The 18,252-nt window shown below is 49.5% G+C and overlaps 1 protein-coding gene across 1 annotated transcript in view; it reads left to right on the plus strand.

The window, feature by feature from the left end:
* The window catches only part of NRXN2 (neurexin 2), a 278,572-nt gene that overhangs the window by 104,311 nt on the left and 156,009 nt on the right, over positions 1–18,252 (plus strand). Inside the window, exons 6-7 of the mRNA XM_067543925.1 lie at positions 12,337–12,498; positions 13,081–13,519. Coding sequence (XP_067400026.1) covers positions 12,337–12,498; positions 13,081–13,519 — 601 coding nt within the window. The remainder of the gene's footprint in view (positions 1–12,336; positions 12,499–13,080; positions 13,520–18,252) is intronic.

Here is an 18,252-nt window from a genome sequence, read left to right on the forward strand (position 1 = left end):
GTGACCGAATAATGGACATTAACTATCCATGGTTCCACTGACAAAGTTAGATGGCTTAAAAACCATCAAATTGTTCTATGTACAAGTCAACGTGTTTGTCCTTGTGGGACAGGACATCCACCTTTCCACTTCCTGTACTTAGGCAATACATCACAATGAACTCAAATTGAGAACAGTGACCAACAGGTCTGGTGCTGATTTAGGTTTCTGGCCTTTTGGAGATCCTTTAAGTTCTTATGTACTGTAAGAACCTGAAGTGGGAACCAAGCCCCTTTTTAGAGATGCCACCGCTCTTCAAAAGCTGCCTTAATCACTAGCAGCTCTTTGCCCCATATTTTCATTTTTTCTCTCTGCTGGGGTTAATTTTTGGGAATAAAAGGCACATGGATGGAGTTGGTTGTGCGGACCTGTTTGTTGAGATAACACAGCTCCTATGGCGAAGTTCAATGGATTGGCCTCCATGGTGAAAGGTTTGATGGAATCCAAATGGACAAGGATGGAAGCCAGGTGAATGCCTTCTTCAGCTGGTCAAAGGCAGGCAGACTGCACCTCAGGTGACCAGACAAACCAGATCCCTTCCAAAGGAGTGCTGTCAAGGAACCAAGTGAGAGAATTGCTTGATGAAATGCCAGTGAAAGTTGGCAAAACCGAGGATCGTTGTAGCCTTTGCATGGCTTTTGGAAGAGGTGGCAGATACCTTGCACAGATCTATAGTTAGAACCATCAGGTGATGTAAAATGCGTGAGGAACTTGATTGTACTGTGATCAAATTCACATTTCTCCAATTTAACATAGAGATGATTCTGGTGAATCCTTTCCAAAACTTGAAATACATGTTGGTCATGAAGGACTTGATCCTCAGAAAAAACAAGAATATTGCTGAGGAAGATAGTAACGAATTGGTCCAACATGTCTCTGAAAGTGTCATGGATATAATGTTGGAACATTGGAGGGGCACTGCACAGCCTGAAGGGCATTAGTAAGCATTCCAAGTGCCTGTATCAGGTATGGAAGGCAATCTTCCATTCATTCCCTTCCCAGATATGGACCAGTTTATAAACACCACGGTGATCTAGCTTGGTGAAGATTTTCCCAGGGTGCAGTCTCTTGAAGAGTTTGTTAATAAGAGGTAAAGGATATTGCTTCTGAATGCTAACCTTATTCAAAGCCTAATTGTCCATGCAAGGGTTCAGAGAGCAGTCCTTTTTGGTATGAAGAAAATCAGTGCCCCAGTGGGGTTGGGGGTGAAGAGTCTTTTGTAGATACTCTACCCTCAGACTTTCCGTAACTCAGGAACTTAGAGGGTGTAAATACATCCAAAAGGGATGTCAGCCTCTGGCTGGAGGTCAATGGTACAGTCATAGTGACAGTGAGGTGGGAAGATATCAGCCTTCATCTTGTCAGAGAACTCTGCATGGACCCAGTACTTCACCAAGTATTGATATTGACTGAGAGTCTGTTGGACTCAGCCTTTTTGTCCCAGGGTAACCCAAAGGTCAGAGTTTCCTTGGGGTTATGTTACAGATAGCCTCCAACTTGAGACCAGGTTCAGGGTGACAGGACTGTTGACAGTAGGACAAGTGGAAACAAATCGTGCCTGCCATCCAGAGGATATGTGGATCACAAGTGTGGTAACATCATGAATGTCCAGGAAGTGCAGGGAACAAACCAGACCCAACTAAAGGGTTTTGTGATGCCCCTGAAGGATTGTGACATCTAAACGCGCAGTCTCATGGGTGACGGGACCCGATGAGAGGAGTGATCAGTCAATGGATTCTGCTACATCGTGTAAGTCCTTGTGCCGTGTTGGGACCCTATGTGCGTGAGCGAAGTCCAAGTCCATGAAGCTTCTGGAGGAACTAGAGCCAGTCATTGCCTTCAAGCTGACTTCCATCACAATAGGGTGCTGTAGATAAGAGTGGAAACTTCAGGTGCTGATTGGACGCCACACCGGTGGGTAAGTGTGGGGCTGGGGCCTGAGATGCAGAACTAGCCTTTGCAGCACAGGTCAAAGCAAAGTGCCCAGATTTCCCCAGTAGAGACAGAGGCCCAATACCTGGCACCAGCCATTCGCTGTCATGACTGCCTGCCTGAGTTCAGACTGGCGGGGAGGCACTGTCGGTTGGCTGGCCGGTGCTGTTGAGACGGATGTGAATTGAGAAGCCACTCTCCTTTCTTGACAGTGTTCCAATAAGCAACTGTCAGTCTTGATGCATAGGTTGATAAATGTGTCCAGACCAGTGGGGAATTCTATCCATGCAAGCTCATCCTTGATTTCATCATTTGGATCAAGCTGGAAGTGATAGCTCTGAGAGGCCTTGTTTCATTCTGTGTCTGCAGCGTAGTTAGCAACCAGCCAGCATCTTTGCCTTAGGACTGGAACATGGCTTCTGCTGTGTGTGTACAATTCAGGTGATCAAAGATCACTGACGTGGCTTGGACAAACTCCTTGAATGGACTCAAGAGGGGACTGGATTTCTCAAGCAGTTGAGAAGCCCGTGCCAATGCTTCCCCAGTCAGCAGACTGAGGATGTGTCCCCACTGTGGTTCGGTCTGTGGGAAACAACTGCAGGTGCAGCAGGAACAAGAGATGGCGCTGGTTTAAGAACCCGTGGAATTTTCTGTGGTCGCTGTCAAACTTGTCAAGTATTGGGATCTGTGGTTCTGCAGGGGCCTGAGTCATTGATTGTGTGGCTTGTTCCCCAAGGGCTATGTTATACACCTGCAGGGCATTTGTAGATTCTGATAGGCATCCACTAATTCTACTATGGCAACACTGGGTTTAGTGGAGTTCGTCCCTGCAGCTGAACCAGGTCTTCTCTATTCTTTGCACTGCTCAAACTATCAGGGACTGGGATACGGGCAGTCTGACCTAGTGGTTAGACCCGGAGCCTGGCTTAGTGGCTAGAGCTGGGACTAGGAACCAGGAGTCTGAGCCAAGGGTCAGAGCCAGAGTTAGAATCTGGGTAAGGGAGCAAGGTGGGAACAAGGCTGGGACTGAGGCAGGCACAAGGGAGATCGCAGCTGCAGGCATAAGCATTGAGCAACTGTGGACTGCTGCTGCTGCTGAGCTTCAATGTGGACTGTTGGCTCCTTGCAGCCAATTGGGTGAGTCGGCCAATCAGGTGATTCAGCTGCTGCCCTGCTAGGTTTGTTAACCTGCCTGAAGGCTGAATTGGCTACCTGCAGGCTCAGTTGAGGGATCTTAAGCCCATAGTTCCTGACCTGGGGGAGAGGAAATAATCCTGGTGTGTGTGAGCAATAGCTCTGCTGTGTGTGTTATGAACTGGGGCGGGATGGTCATGTACAGTGGTCAGAGCAGCAGCAGTCAGGTATAGTGGTCAGAGCAGTAGTCAGCGGCCAGGGTCAGAGCCAAGGGTCAGAGCTAGAGTCAGGAACAAGGCAAGGCACAGGGCTGGAGCAGGACAAGAACATGGCAGAAGTGGGGCTGGAGTAAGGCGGGGACAAGGCAGGCACAGGAGCAATTGTAGCTGCGGGCTTAAGCATTGAGCAGCCACTAGCCTACTGCTATTGCTAGGCTTAAGAGCAGTCCTGATGATGCCTCTCAGCCAATCAGGGTATCTGCAGGTCAGCTAACTGGTTCCAGGCTTATAATTCCTGACGGTACTCCTCCTCTTTGAGGAGCATCTCCTAATGGCTCTAGGACCAGGCTTCTTGGGATAGTTTGATGGAAGTCTCATCGCAGGTCTGGGACATGGATGTTCTCTGTCGCCTGGACCATAGCCCGCCCAGTCCACCAGATCCTGGGGTCTTTCCTAACTCATTGGGGTCAAGAAGTAATTGGAGCAAGTATCCTTTCTGCCCTTGCATGGTTATGGGTGATGGCGATGGGTAGGAGCAGTTCAGGAATGGGTTCTTAGTGTAAGTCTTTAATAGGGAGACATGAAATATGGGATGGATCCTTAGGGACTTGGGTAGCTGTTGAATGAATGTTACTGGGTTCTCTTGTTGAGACTGTGAATGGGGCCAGGTACCACTGATCTAGCTTAGCTGATTGGTGGGCTGATTTAAGAATATGGATGGTTAAGAATCAAACTGAACCCTATGGCAAGATTGGAGATGATCTGGCAACCCTCAGCATGGTGCTTGTAAACTTGTTTAGCAGATCTCTACTGTTCCTTGAGTTCTGTTGGTAAGTCACCAAAACCTAGGAATCACTGTATCTCTTGTGTGTCCTTTGGAGAGGCCCAGTTGGATATGGCTGTCACTTGCATGGATCCATAGGTAATCCCTTTGGGGAAACAATGTACCCAAGGAATTTGAACGTGTCATGGTCAAATTCATACTTCTCAAGGTTGGCATATAGGTGGTTTTGGCAGAGTTTCTTGAGATACAGTGTCCATGTTGATCATGCATTCTCAGATAAAATGAGATGTCATCGAGGTAAATAATCACAAATTGGTCCAGCATGTCCCTAAATATATCATTAATGAAATGTTGAAAAGTCACCGGAGCGTTGCTCAAGTCAAACGGCATAACCAACTATTCCAAATGTCCGTACCATGTGCAGAAGGCAGTCTTCTATTCATCTCGTTCTCGAATCTGAACCAAGTTATGCGTTCCACGAAGGTCAAACCTAGTGAAGACTTTGGTGAAGTGGAATCTTTTAAGGAGCTCTATGAGAGGCAAGGGGTACTGGTTCCAGATAGTAACATTGTTTAATGCCTGGTAAACCCACAAGGCTGCAGGGGAGCCATCCTTTTTACTCAGAAAGAAAGTTGTAGCCCCAGCTGGGGACATGGAGGAACGGATGAACTCCTTTTGCAGATTTTCTTGGTGATAGCTCTGGAGAGCCTGTAACTCAGGTTCTGAGGAGAATAGATATGTCTGAAAGGGACCTCTACTCAATCTTGAGGTTGATGGAGAGGCAAGATGTCAGCTTTCTTTTTGTTGAATGTGTTAGCGAAGTCTTGATATTTAGTGGGTACCACCGAGGCTGTTGGGAAGGCAGTTGGGGTTGCTGAATTTTCCTTTGAAATAACCCCCTCTGTCTTGAATATTCTTGGAGACAGGCAGAGCTGCAGAGGAGTTCTGCTCTGTGGTTGGTTTTCGGGAGGCAAGTTTATCGGCAGCATGGTGAGCTAAAATGCCTTGTGCCTGCTCTCCAGCAGCTATGTGGGTCATGGGCGATGAGCCAGGGAATAGTGAGGACAACCCGAGAATGCGGTGCATGGATCAACACACACTGAAGGATTTCTCAATGACTTTGTAAGATAGTGACTTCAAGGGGGGCAGACTGGTGAGTGATTGGGTCCAAAGAAAGGAGTGAATCATCAATGGACTCAACCAAGCTGGGGTCAGTCAGGCAAATTCCAAGTCTATGAAATTACCTGAGGTGCGGGAGTATACGAGCGTTTCTAGGTCAACTGCTGACATTTTGGGGTGCAATAGCTGGGGCAGGAGTTAAGGGGTGTGTTAGATGCCAATTGGCCATCCAGAGTACTAGGAAACAAATGTTTGTGCAGGGTGCTAGAGTGAGAGGTGGGATGACAACATGAGTCTGCAGATTCTGCAAGATACTTGCTATTCCTGACAGGAAGATGGCCTTAGCAGGATCCACCCTAGTAGTGGAATCTCTCTCTTCTCCATTTTTAGGTAGGCTACTCAAACTGGCATGAACCGGGACATGGGCAGTCAGGTCTAGTGGTTGGAGCAATGACGGTCAGACCTAGTGATTGCAGCACAGGTCAGAGCCAGAGTCAGGAACCAGGCAAAGGAGCAGGACTGGAATGGACTGAAGCAGGACAGAAACAAGGCAGGAGCGGGCCTGCAGCAAGGCTAGGGACAAGGCAGGCACAGGAGCAATCACAGGAGCACATGTATGTTGGTGGGAGCAACATTTCTTGTGCGTGTGTGGGGGGGAATAGCTGTGTTGCATGTGTAGTGCGAGTAGCTCTTGTGAGGGGGAATAGCTTGTGTGTGTGTGTGTGGGGGGGGAATAGCTCTGGTACTTGAGGGGGGAATAGCTTTGGGAGTGTGTGCATGTATGTGTAACATAACTGGTGTGTGTGTGTTTGAGGAATGCTTTGGTGTGTGTGAGGAGAATATCTGGTGTTTGTGTGTGCAGCTGGAATATCTCTGCTGTGTGGATGTTCTGGAGCGATAACTCATATGCTTCTGAAAGTGTGGAGTAACTCATTTGGCAGAGAAGCGTCTGTGTGAGAGAGCTCTGGTGTGTGGAGGGGGACAGCTCTAGTGCATGTTTGGTGGGAAAGCTCTGGTTTGTGTGTGTGTGTGTGTGTGTGTGTGTGTGTGTGTGTGTGTGTGTGTGTGTGTGTAGCTCTGTTGTGGGTAAGGGGGAGAGCTGTGGTGGGGATGCTGTGTTGTGATTTGGGGGAGAGTTTGTGTAAGTTTTATTGCGTGGTAGGAAAAATAGCCTTGGTGTTTGTTGGTAAGAGAGCTCTGGTCCATGTGTATTGAGGGGAGCTCCAGTGTAGGGGGGTGGCAAGGGAGAGCTCTGGGGCATGAGTGTGGAGGGATAGCTAATGTAGGTGTGGGGTGGAGACCTCTGCTGTGGGAGGGGGAGATAGCTTTACTGTATGTGTGAGGGAGGAGCCCTGCCGCAGACATAGGTGTGTGTAGATGCTCTGGTGTGTGTGTGTGTTGGGAGGGTTCTGGAGAGTGTGTGGGGGGGAATAACTCTGGTGTGTGTGTGAGGGTTATGCAGTGTGTGAGGAAGAGGGATATATCTGGTTTGTGTGGGGAAGGGTGTGTGTGTATGTGTGTGAGCTCTGGGATGTGTGAGGGAGAGCTCTGGTGTGTGTGGGGAAGGGAGATAGCTCTGGTGTGTGGGAGTGAGGGCTCTGGGGTTGTAGTACAACCCACACTTGTTTACTGATCACACAGGTGCTCCCGTTACAAACCACCCCCCAGCCAGCCCACTCCATCTCCATCAGTTTAATCCCCCCTTCTCCCTCTCTCATGCATGCCTCAGCCTGCATCTCTCTCTTTCTCTCTCTCTGCCCCCCATCAGTCTGCAAACCCCCCCCCCCCTTAGATCCCCAGACCTGTCTAACATGCATGGCTCTGGCTATCGCTCATTCTGCCTCTCTGCCCTGCATGGCTTTCCTCTTTCTCCATCCGAGTCTCTTTCTCTCCGCCAATCTCTCTCTCTCTCTCTCTCTCTTTTTGATGATTAATTAATTAATTAACCAAGAGCCATGATTAATGTCAGCCGATAATTAACTCCTGTGGTACTAATACTGTGCTAATGAAGATTGTCTTACCGTTCCTACTAACTGCCATTTTTCTGTCTGAACTTTTGAGTTTGTCCGAGGAAAACAGACCCCCCCAAATTATTTTACTAATCCAAAACATACCCCACCCCTCTCCCGCCCCATTCCCCATGGGGGCACTCTGTCCTATTTGGGGGCTGTCTAAACCGGGATCCCTCCTTTTACATTAGCTTTTTAGTGGGGGCAGTTTGTCTGGAGATGAGATATTTTTGGGTTTTAACATTGATTTCTAGCTTAGCTCTGACAGGGGAGTGGTGTCTAGTAGTTAGGGCAGGAGGGTGGGGAAAGGTGGGAGGCAGGACTCCTGGGTTCTATGCCCAGCTCTTGCAGGGAAGTGGGGTTGAGTGGCTTAGAGCTAGTGGCGAGGGGTGTGGGCTAGGAATCAGGACTCCTACCTTCTATCCCCAGCTCTGGGTGGGGAGTGGGGCCTGGTGGTCAGAACAGGGTAGGGCTGGGAGTCAGGATGCCTGGGTTCTATCTCAGCTCTGGGAAGAAACTGGGGGTCTAGTGATAAAAGCAAAAGCAGAGGCAGCTGGGAGTCAGAACTCCTGATTTATTCCCAACTCTAGGAGTGGGGGGAGGTGGGAATCTGTGCTCTGTAGCAGAGTCCTCTGACCCGCGCTGTCTGGGAACTCTGCTGCTTTCTAGGGCTTAACCAGGTCAGGATGCAGGAATGACTTCAGACCCTGCATATTCTGTTCCTGAAGTGTTGTGGGGTATGTCTGTCTCCCCCATCTGGCAAAGTGGGTTGGCATTGGCCTGGCACTTAATGAGCCTCTGCCAACCACAGGGTCAGCCTAGGTCTAGCACCCTAAGGGACAGTTTCACTCCAAGGTTATAGCCTTTGACAGCAGCACTCGGGGGGGGGGGGGGAGCACTGTATACAAGGAGGGACCCCAGCTTGGACCATACGCCCCCCTGCCTTTCCCTTCCCCTTCCTATTCTAACTTCTTTTGCATGTTGTTGTACTGACCAATACTAATGTGACCCCCACCACCACAGCTTCCCCTTCCCCCACCCGTCCCCTGCTTTATGGGGAAGAGGAAATGGACCCATTGAAAGGAGTTTAGCAAACCACAATTCCCTACCTCCAAATCCTTCCCCATAACCCTCCACCCATGCAGTCCAACGGGGTATCAAGAAATACCCCCCAACAAAGAAAAACAGAACTATTCCTCCTACCCCCCTTTATAGCTCCCCAACACGCACAACAGTTCCTCCAGGCCAGAGCCCTCCTATGCACAAGATTTGATGGGTTGAAACAAAAATTGGGGGGACTGCATTTTGAACCCCCATCCTATCTCCCCAAACCTCATTACATGGGGTTAACAATTTGTGCTAGTGCTTTGTGAGTCCCTACATACATGGGGGAAATGCTTCTCGGACAGCCTGACTTACCACATCCCACTGCTTCAGAGATCAAGCCTGGATCAGAACCAGCACCCTTCTGAGTCCCAACCCCCCAAAGCAGTGGGGTGGACTTTGGGTCTGAACTGGAGCCAGCACTGTGATGTGGTTAGCGAGCGTCGTGGGGTAAAGCCCGCATCTGTGCTGCAAGAGGTTGCTGTGGCATTGGGGTTCAAGTCCCCCCATTGCAAACAGGGTGGGTGTGCAGGGCATTAGGGAGGGCTGGTGGGGTAATAGAAGAGTGAGCTGTGTACTGATACACCCTTGGTGTGAGTGTACTGCCCACTAGAATAGGAGCAGAACAGCCTGTATAGGGTGTGCGCGTGTGCATACTGCCTCCTGCTGGACAGGATCAGAATTGCCCATGTGTGGCTGAATATGCTGCTTCACAGTGAATAAAATCAGTACTGTCTCTGTGTGTTTTGGGGTGTGTGTGTACTGCTCCCTACTAAATAAGATCAGAGCTGTGTGTGTGTGTGTGTGTGTGTGTGCACACGCACGCTGCTCCCTACTAAATAGGATCAGAGCTGTGTGTGAATTTGTGTACTGCTCCATACTGCACAAATTCCGAACACTGTGTGTATGTATTACCCCTACTGCATAGAATCAGAATGGCCTATGTGTACACTGCTCGATCCTAATAGAAAGAGTGAGGGTTAGCTCTGGTGGTGTACTGCCCCATCCTAGACAGGAGCAGAACTGCCTCTGTGTGTGTGTGTGTGTGTGTACTGCTCATTAATGTGTCATTCAGGACCGTCTGTGTGTGTATTTGTGTTCTTCTCAGTACTGCATAGACTGAGGACTGCCTCGTGTGTGTGTCTATGTGTGATGCTCCCTACTAGATAGGATCAGAAGTGCGTGTAAGTGTGTGTGAGCATACATGCATATGTACTGCTTCTTACTGGAGATTGTCATAACTGTGTGTGTGTGCTGCACCCCCCTGAACAGGATCAGAACTGCCTGTGTGTGCCTGCTCCATATTATATAGAATCAGAACTCGTGTGTGCATGTGTGTGTGCATATACTGCCCCCTATTGGACAAAATCAGAACTGCCTCTGTGTGTGTATGTCTATGTGTGATGCTCCATACCAAATAGGATCAGAAGTGTGTGTGTATGTGTGCATGTATGTGTACTGCCTCCTACTGGAGATGATCATAACTCTGTGTGTGTGTCTACTGCCCTCTGCTGAACAGGATCTGAACTGCCTCTGTGTGTGTGTGTGTGTGTGTGTGTGTGTTGCTCCATAATCTGTAGAATCAGAACTGTCTTTATGTGCATGCTTGTGTGTACTGCCCCATCCTGGACAGGATCAGAACTGCCTCGCTGTGTGTATGTGTAAGTGTGCGTTGCTCCCTACTAGAGAGGTTCACAAGTGTGTATGTGTTCATTTATGTGTATTGCTTCCTACGGGACATGGTCATAACTGCTTGGGTATGTGTGTATTACCACTACTGGATAGGATTGCTCCATACCAACTAGAATCAGAACTGCCTGTGTGTGTGTGTGTGTGTGTGTATGTGTATGTGTATGTGTATGTGTGAGCGTGCACGCATGCAGTGCCCTCTACTGGACAGGATGAGAAATACCTGTCTCTCTGTACTTCCCTCTACTAGAGAGGATCAGAGAATGGCCTTCTCTCTTAGCCCACCCTGCCCTAACTAACCATTACCCTCACACCATCTGATACCTCCCCTCCCTGTATTCAGCTATTTCCCTTTCCACAGCCTCCCCACAGACCAACTGTTCCCCCCTTGACCACACATAACCTCCCTTCGGCTCCAACACACATAACCTCCCTACGGCTGCCCACAGGCTGGCAGTTACTTCCCTCTGTCCCCTCCTATAATGGCTGTTAACTGCCCCCAGTTTCCCCTAGAACAGCTATTACCCCCCTACTATCCCCTCTACACACCAGCTGTTTTCCACCCCCTCCATACAACCTCCTCACAAAACTATCCAGGGCCCCAAGCATAATTTTTTCAGGCCCAGTACAAACTTGTGACACGGGGCCCCTCCCACACACATACCCCAGCCCCTCATCCCATACATACAATCTCATGAGCCATGAAACATTTTTTCCTCATGGTAATGAGGGTTGCAGCCTCGGCCGGGCTGCCCAGGGCCTCTGGGCCTGGTAAAGTGTACCCTTTTCCCCCCACATTTGGAGGCCCTGCCCCTACCACAGTGGCATTTGCCCCCACAACCTCCTCACAGAACAGGTGTTACCTTCACCCCTGGTCACAGCTTCCTCCCAAAATGGCAATTACCTACCATCCTGCCCCAGACTGACTGTTACACCCACAGCCTGCTCAGGGAACAGCCGTTATCCCCCCACCCACCTAGAGAATCCTCACAGAATGGCCATTCCTCTCCCCCCCCCGCAGCCCCCTCACAGAACGGCCATTCCTCCCCTCCCCCCACAGCGCCCTCACAGAACGGCCATTCCTCCCCCCCCCCCCGCAGCCCCCTCACAGAACGGCCATTCCTCCCCCCCCACAGCCCCCACGCTGAATGGCCATTCCTCCTCCCCCCCCGCAGCCCCCTCACAGAACGGCCATTCCCCCCCCCCCGCAGCCCCCTCACAGAACGGCCATTCCCCCCCCCCCCGCAGCCCCCTCACAGAACGGCCATTCCCCCCCCCCCCCCGCAGCCCCCTCACAGAATGGCCATTCCTCCCCTCCCCCCTCAACCCCCTCACAGAACGGCCATTCCTCCCCTCCCCCTGCAGCCCCCTCACAGAACGGCCATTCCCCCCACCCCTGACAATTGACAGGCCGGCCATTCCCCCCCATCCTCCTCACTGAACGGCCATTGCCATCCATACATTACTTCTCCCCACGGCCATGCCTGTCTCCCCGTCTCTCCCTTGGACCTGCCATTATGCCCAGTGTGTCAGAAGTCCCTGCTGCCCAAACCAAGGCAGGGGAGATGTCATCCCCCCTAGTCCATCTGGGGTGGACAGTGGGAGGTCCCTGCTTGGTTTAAGGGGCCGCTGTCAGCTTTGCACCCCAACCTGGACCTCGGTGAGGAGCTGCAGCTGTGGTGAGTGGGGTGCAGCCTGGGGGGGGAGGGTGGTGGAGGGCAGATTGGGGTGGGATATCTGGTGCTTATCCCTCACCCAACAGGTCTAGCTGCCTACAATATCACTACCCCCCTGGCAGGGCTAGTGACAGGCCATTAAAACTTGTGCACCCCTCTTTCCAGCCCCCCATCAAATCTTGTGCAGATCCTCCCCCATCAAATCAGCGATGATCCCCTCTCCAGCCCTCCTCCCCTATTAAATCTCATGAACCACCCTTCCTTGACCAAATCTTATGTAACCCCCTTTCCAGGCCCTCCATTAATTCTTGTGCACTCCCCCTTTCCAGCCCTCAAATATTGTGAAAAATCCTATTGCAGTCCCCTGTCCACATCAAATTTTGTGCCACCCTTTTCCAGCCCGCATCAAATTTTGTTCAACTGCCCCCTCCCCCAAGCCCCAAATACTGGCATTCCTCCAAAGAGACAACCAGACATAAAAATGGCTTAGCCACCTCTCCCCCCGCCATCATCCCCCAGCCCCTCACCAGCCCCAGGTGGTTAATATTCTGTTGTCTGCTTGTTTCCCCCCCTCCCACTCCCCTTCCCACTCCCTGTCACTGTCCCCCAACCCCTGCAATCATGATGGACAGGTGACCATTTCCGTGGATGGTATCCTGACAACGACGGGCTACACACAAGAGGATTATACCATGCTGGGCTCAGATGACTTTTTCTACATTGGCGGCAGCCCCAACACGGCTGACTTGCCGGGATCCCCTGTCAGCAATAACTTCATGGGATGCCTCAAGGATGTGAGTATGTAATGCGATGCGGATGCCTCTAGGATTGGCTGAAACAGCTATGTTTACGGGGATCCCTTGACTAACACTGAGATGCAGCCACCTCTGGGGTGGAGTGCAAGGGCTGTTTAGCTGCCCATAGCAACACTGCCCAAAAGTTTAGGGCAGGGAGTGCAGGGGAATCTCTCGTCAGCGACAACTGAGAACCATTCCCATATGATCCTTGTTTGGGGGCTGGCCAGGATGGAATTTGGTGTGTGATGTAGACAATAGGAACCAGAAGGAAACCCAGGAAACTCATTACACACAGCAGCCATCAAATAGGAACAGCTTTAGATCACTGTTTACATGGGGCCAGACTGAGCTGGCGGCCCCTAGAGGAGAAAGGCCTTATATTCCATTTCCTACCCCACTGCATTAGCTAGTCCCCCTGCCTTGGGACCAGGTCAGAGCTGGTGCCCCTGAGAGAAGAAAGCCCCGTATCCCATTCCCCACTCTCTGAGCCGGCCAGCAGGTCCCCGCTGGAAGCCAGATTGGCATTGGCGCCCCCTAGAGGGGAAAGGCCTCGTATCCCACTGCAGCTCTCCCCACAAGGTCGTGTACAAGAACAATGACTTCAAGCTGGAGCTGTCACGCCTGGCCAAGGAGGGCGACCCCAAGATGAAGATAAATGGGGACCTAGTGTTCCGCTGCGAGAATGTGGCGGCGCTGGACCCGGTCACCTTTGAGTCGCCCGAGGCCTACATCTCCCTACCCAAGTGGAACACCAAGAAGACTGGCTCCATCTCCTTTGACTTCCGCACCACAGAGCCCAACGGGCTGCTGCTCTTTAGCCACGGGCGGCTGCAGCCCCCACGGGAGGGCCGTGCTGAGCGCCCACACAAGGCTGACTACTTTGCCATGGAGTTGCTGGATGGCCACCTCTACTTGCTGCTGGACATGGGCTCTGGTGGCATCAAGATGCGAGCCAGCAATAAGAAGGTCAACGACGGCGAGTGGTGCCACGTGGACTTCCAGCGTGATGGGCGCAAAGGTGAGAGCGCTCCCCTGCCCTGCTTGCAACACCCCAGCCTCTGGAGACCCCAATCCTCACCTTGGTCACCTCATCCCCAGCCTGTCTATAGAGACCCATGTCCCACCTCTGCCTGCTCCCTGTGCCCTGACTGCTGGAACTCTGCCCACCCAAAGGAAGCTCCATGCCACCTCTGCCCTCCGGACCCTGCCCACAAGTCAGCCTACAGGGGACCACCTTTGTCACCTCTGCCCAGCACAGAGACCCCATGTGCCCATCTTTACCCCCATCCATGTGGAAGCTCCAGCTGGGGTGTCTGGAGTTGTGCAGCAATGTGGCAGGGTCATGGTACCATGGTAGCTCTGCCATGCATTGGAGGGCGAGGGGGTGCCATGGTGCTTTGGACAAGGGCCAGCAGGAGGCGTCACGGGGGGGAGGGGCAAACCTACTGAGTCACACGAGTTCAGTGGTGGCACTTAGGCTGAATTGTGCTTCATATTTTGCCCTCGGGGAGCAAATGTGATCCTATTATAGTCCTTGCCCAAGGGCTTGCCCCACAGAGAGCCCAGGACTCTCTCTCCCTGCCCCGCATCGCCGCTTCTTTTTTCACTGCTGATTGGCATAGCATATTGGCTGCTCATTAGTGGCTCATTAGAGAGGCGAGAAAATAGATCCAGGAGTGGCAGGGAACAGAGACAGAAGCATCCCCTACAGCCCCCCATAAGTGAAGGGGGAGGGGGAGAGAGAGAAAAAAAGATGGTGAAGTGCTGCCCCCTGCTGGTTGAAATATTTCAAAGCCTGTCTAAGTCTATGGCACTTCTCATTTTGGCCATACGTGTGTGCGCACACGTGTGTATATGTGCACAGTTCTGTCCCCTACTGATAGGGACATGTCAGCATTGTCCCTGTGTGCGCATCAGCTCCCTCTGTGTATGTGTGAGAATCAGTGTGCATGTCTGAGTGAGTGTATGTGAATTGGTTTGCACACGTGTGAAACAGTCTGTATGTGCATGTGTGAATTGATGTGTGCATGTGTGTGCATGAATGCATGGAGGTGTGAGAATCAATGTGTCAGTGCATGTATGCATGTGTGTGAGTCTGTGTGTGAATCAGTGCATATGTGTGGGTGCATGTGTGTATTGTGACCCCTTTTTGACCCAAGCAGTGAGCCAAAAATTTAGTCTTGAAGGTTGTTCCAGTTAGGAGGAGAAAGTGATGATGGATGCAAACCCATTTATTTACAAAGAATGGACAAAGTTTTGTTTTTCTAAACAAGGCAGGAATCAAACAGAGAGTTTCTTTGCTTATAGCTCCAAGCCCCTCTCTAGCCAGCAGTAGGCCCAAAAGCTCTCTGTTTTGACTTTTTCCAAGGTCCATGCTCCCAGTGCTTTTGTGACTGCGTGTGGTGTTACCTTGCTACCTTCTATCTAACTTCCTCTGGCCTTTCTGCCTCTCTCTCAAGGAGATACACTTCCACAAAGCAACCACCAGTAAAATTCCTCATCCATATGTGCCTTGGTTTTGGTTGAAGGCCCCTATTGTTTTGCTGCCTGGGTCCTTAAAGACGCTATAATGGCTTCTTACAACTATCTTGAATTAAGGATGGTAGTTCCCCTGAACAGATAACAGCAAGGTTTATCCCCACTCTGACAACACTCCTCATCTTAACTTCACCCATCATCTTGATGGAATCCAAAATGGTGACACCTTGAACAACCCATCCCAGACAGAAAGAAAAGTAATAATGTAACAAATTACATACCATTCAAGCTTAACTATTTACAGTGTCTTTCTGTCTGGATATTTCACGTAACCAGCCCCAAACAATTTTACTTCCACCCAAATCTTCTTGGATTTTTTCCTTCCCTGCCTGATTTCCTTTCATCCACAGCCAGGAGTTCCTTTTAGTGGTGCAATAATTTCTCTCTAGAGAATGTAGACTTTTGCTGTAATAAGTGACCGTGCTCTCAAGTTCTTGATGTTCTTGTGTCAATACTGCCCTCGATCTATAAGCACTATTTGTGTCCAGTATGAAAGGTGTTTTGAAACACGGGCAGTCCAAAATAGGAGCAGTCATAAGAGCCTGTTTGAACTCTGAAAATTCTCTGCTGACCACTGAAATGGTTTCTCTTTCTCGTCCAACCTATGCAGTGTTTTTGCAATGTTGGCAAACTCACAAATAAACCTTCTATAATAAGAGCAGAGTCCGACAAAACTCTGCACATCTGTGAGTGTCTGGGAAGTTAGCCAGTTCTGCACAGCCTCAATTTTCTGTTTGTTAGTGGAAATTCTCTCCTCCCTGATTGTGTGCCCAAGGGAGATTACTTTTTTTTTTTTTTTTTTTTAAATAGCTCACATTTCTTTGGGTTCAATTTCAGATTGGCATTCTTCAGTTTACCACAGACCATTTGTAGCTGTATCAGTTCCTGTTCAAAAGTTTTGGCATGCACTAGGATATGATCTACGTGTAACAGACAGGCTGAGAGAGACATGCTGTGTCACACCCTCTCCATTAGCCTCTCAGATGTGGTTGGTGCATTGCATAAGCTGACAGCCATCACTTTAAATTGCCACTGGCCTTGTCCTGTGGTGAAAACTGTATTTTCCTTGTCCTTTGGATCCTCCGACACTTGCAAATACCCATTTCTAAGATCCAGTGTGGAAAATCAGATTAACCTGCCACAACATCCAGAGTATCATCTATTCATGGTAGTAGATAAGAATCTTTTAAAGTGATTTCATTTCGTTTTCTATAGTTCACACACAATCTGATGTTGTCATCTTTTTTCTTAACCAGCACTGTGAGTGAAACACAAGGACTGGTTGAAGGCTCAGTTATACCTTCCAGATAGATTTCCTCAGTGGCCTGCAAGGTCTCTTCCCTCTTTGTTACTGGTAGCCAGTGAGGTGGCTGATGAGTGGGTCATTTTCCTCCTTTCAGTCGTGTGCTAGATTAGTGTAGTACAACCTGTATCTTTGGATGAGGAGAGAAACTCCTGCTGCCTGGCCAGAAAGTCTCTCAGACTGTTTTGCTGCTCTTCATTTAAGTGTATGGCACTGCACTGGAACAAGTCCAATAGAAACTCTGGGAGCTCACCTTCCCCCTCTCCCCATATAGTTTTCTTCTATAACAGCAATTACTAGATCCACTGGTTCTTCTTCAAGTAATGGTCCCTATGTGTATTCCACATGTGGAGAGGGGCTCATATGTACCATGTGCTCCCCCCTACACAAGTGGAATACAGATAGGGACCACACATCTCGAAGAACCTCTAGTTCTCTAGTTACAGCTAGTAACCTCCTCTTCACATTTTGCAACTGTGGTTCCCTTTGTTACTACTATTTATTGCTTGTCAGAAACAGTCAGCAGAGAATCAGGGAATCATTCCTAATTCAGCTCCACAAGAGCTTTAGCTGTTAAGATTCCCCTGAGACCGTGGGTCTCAAAACAGGTTTCAGCTACTCCCCATCTTTCTTTGCTGGAAAGCTACCACAGCATGTATCTTCTTCCCCTAGGGGCAGGATGACTCGTTCAATGCAAACTAATTGCCTACAAATCATCTGTCTCACCTGAGCCACATTTTTAAAGGGAATTTCCACAGACTGAATTTTTAAGACACCTTTCCTGGCATTTATTACACAGTTACTAGCCATAAAGAAATCCAAACTGATGATTAGCTCACCCACTGTCTTGGCTATCCAGACTTACTCAAATTTCAGAAGTCCAGCTTTAAACCCAGTTTTCGGATGGGTGCACATTCAACCCACCCTCATCCTGCCATTTGAGACCAATGAGGCAGATCGGATTTAGATCTCTTATTCTTAGCCTTTCTAGCATGTCTGATCTAATAATTATGATGTTTGAGCTAGTGTCAGTTACCCCAATGACAGCTCCATTAGACCCTTAATAGCCATCTTGTTGTTAACTGCCCAGATATAAACAAAAACTGTGAGGCTGATCCTTGTACCCCCAAGCTTTGCCCTTTCAGCTTGGCGTCCCCGTTTACCAAACTGGTGAGGGATTTTCACTAGGCACTTATGATGCTTTGTCCTGGCCTGTTTTATATTTATAAAAGTGCTTCTTTTTATAGCCAGATTTTTCACAGTGCGCACATTAACTGAACTGCTTCCTTTAATTTTTATGGTATTGCCAATTTCCATTGTTTTACAAAGTGAATTTATCACTTTTTCTAATCATTCCAAAACAAAATAAACAGATAAGAATCCCTTTTTCCATCATGTTTATTAGACACAGCTGTACTTACAGGGCTCATGGTGATCAGCTTCCATCTTCCTCACTAGCAGCTGCTTCCTATTCTGGTGAACTGCTGCAACTTAGGAAAGATTCAAGTTATGTTGTAAATTCCAGTCTCTCGGAGTGTCTTGGCCTCTTTTCACTGATCTTGATCTGCAAGTCCAAGTTCAGCTGCAGGTGAACATCTGTAAATTGATCTGTTGCCAGTTTATCTTAAAAGTCCTTTTCCGTATCTAGATGTGCCAGGAACACAAGTCTTTTCAGGTCCTTCGCCAATTGAGGTGTGGTCTCTTCTTTCCTTCTCCTTCTAACTCTTGGCTGTGCCTTGAGTTGGACTTAGTTGGACATCTCAGAATGATGGCTGGCTTCAAGCCACATATCAAGGGATTGTATCAGATTTGGACAACTCAGTATGTTTTCTGGGGCTAAGTTCTGTAGCACCATCAGAACTGGGCCACTCAGACTGGCTATTAGAAAACCCCCCTTTTTGTCCATCTTC

The sequence above is a fragment of the Emydura macquarii genome, unplaced genomic scaffold, assembly GCF_026122565.2.
Source record: "Emydura macquarii macquarii isolate MOO-44397 ecotype Brisbane River unplaced genomic scaffold, CSIRO-AGI_Emac_v2 contig_968, whole genome shotgun sequence".
In the NCBI taxonomy this organism is placed as follows: Eukaryota; Metazoa; Chordata; order Testudines; family Chelidae; genus Emydura; species Emydura macquarii.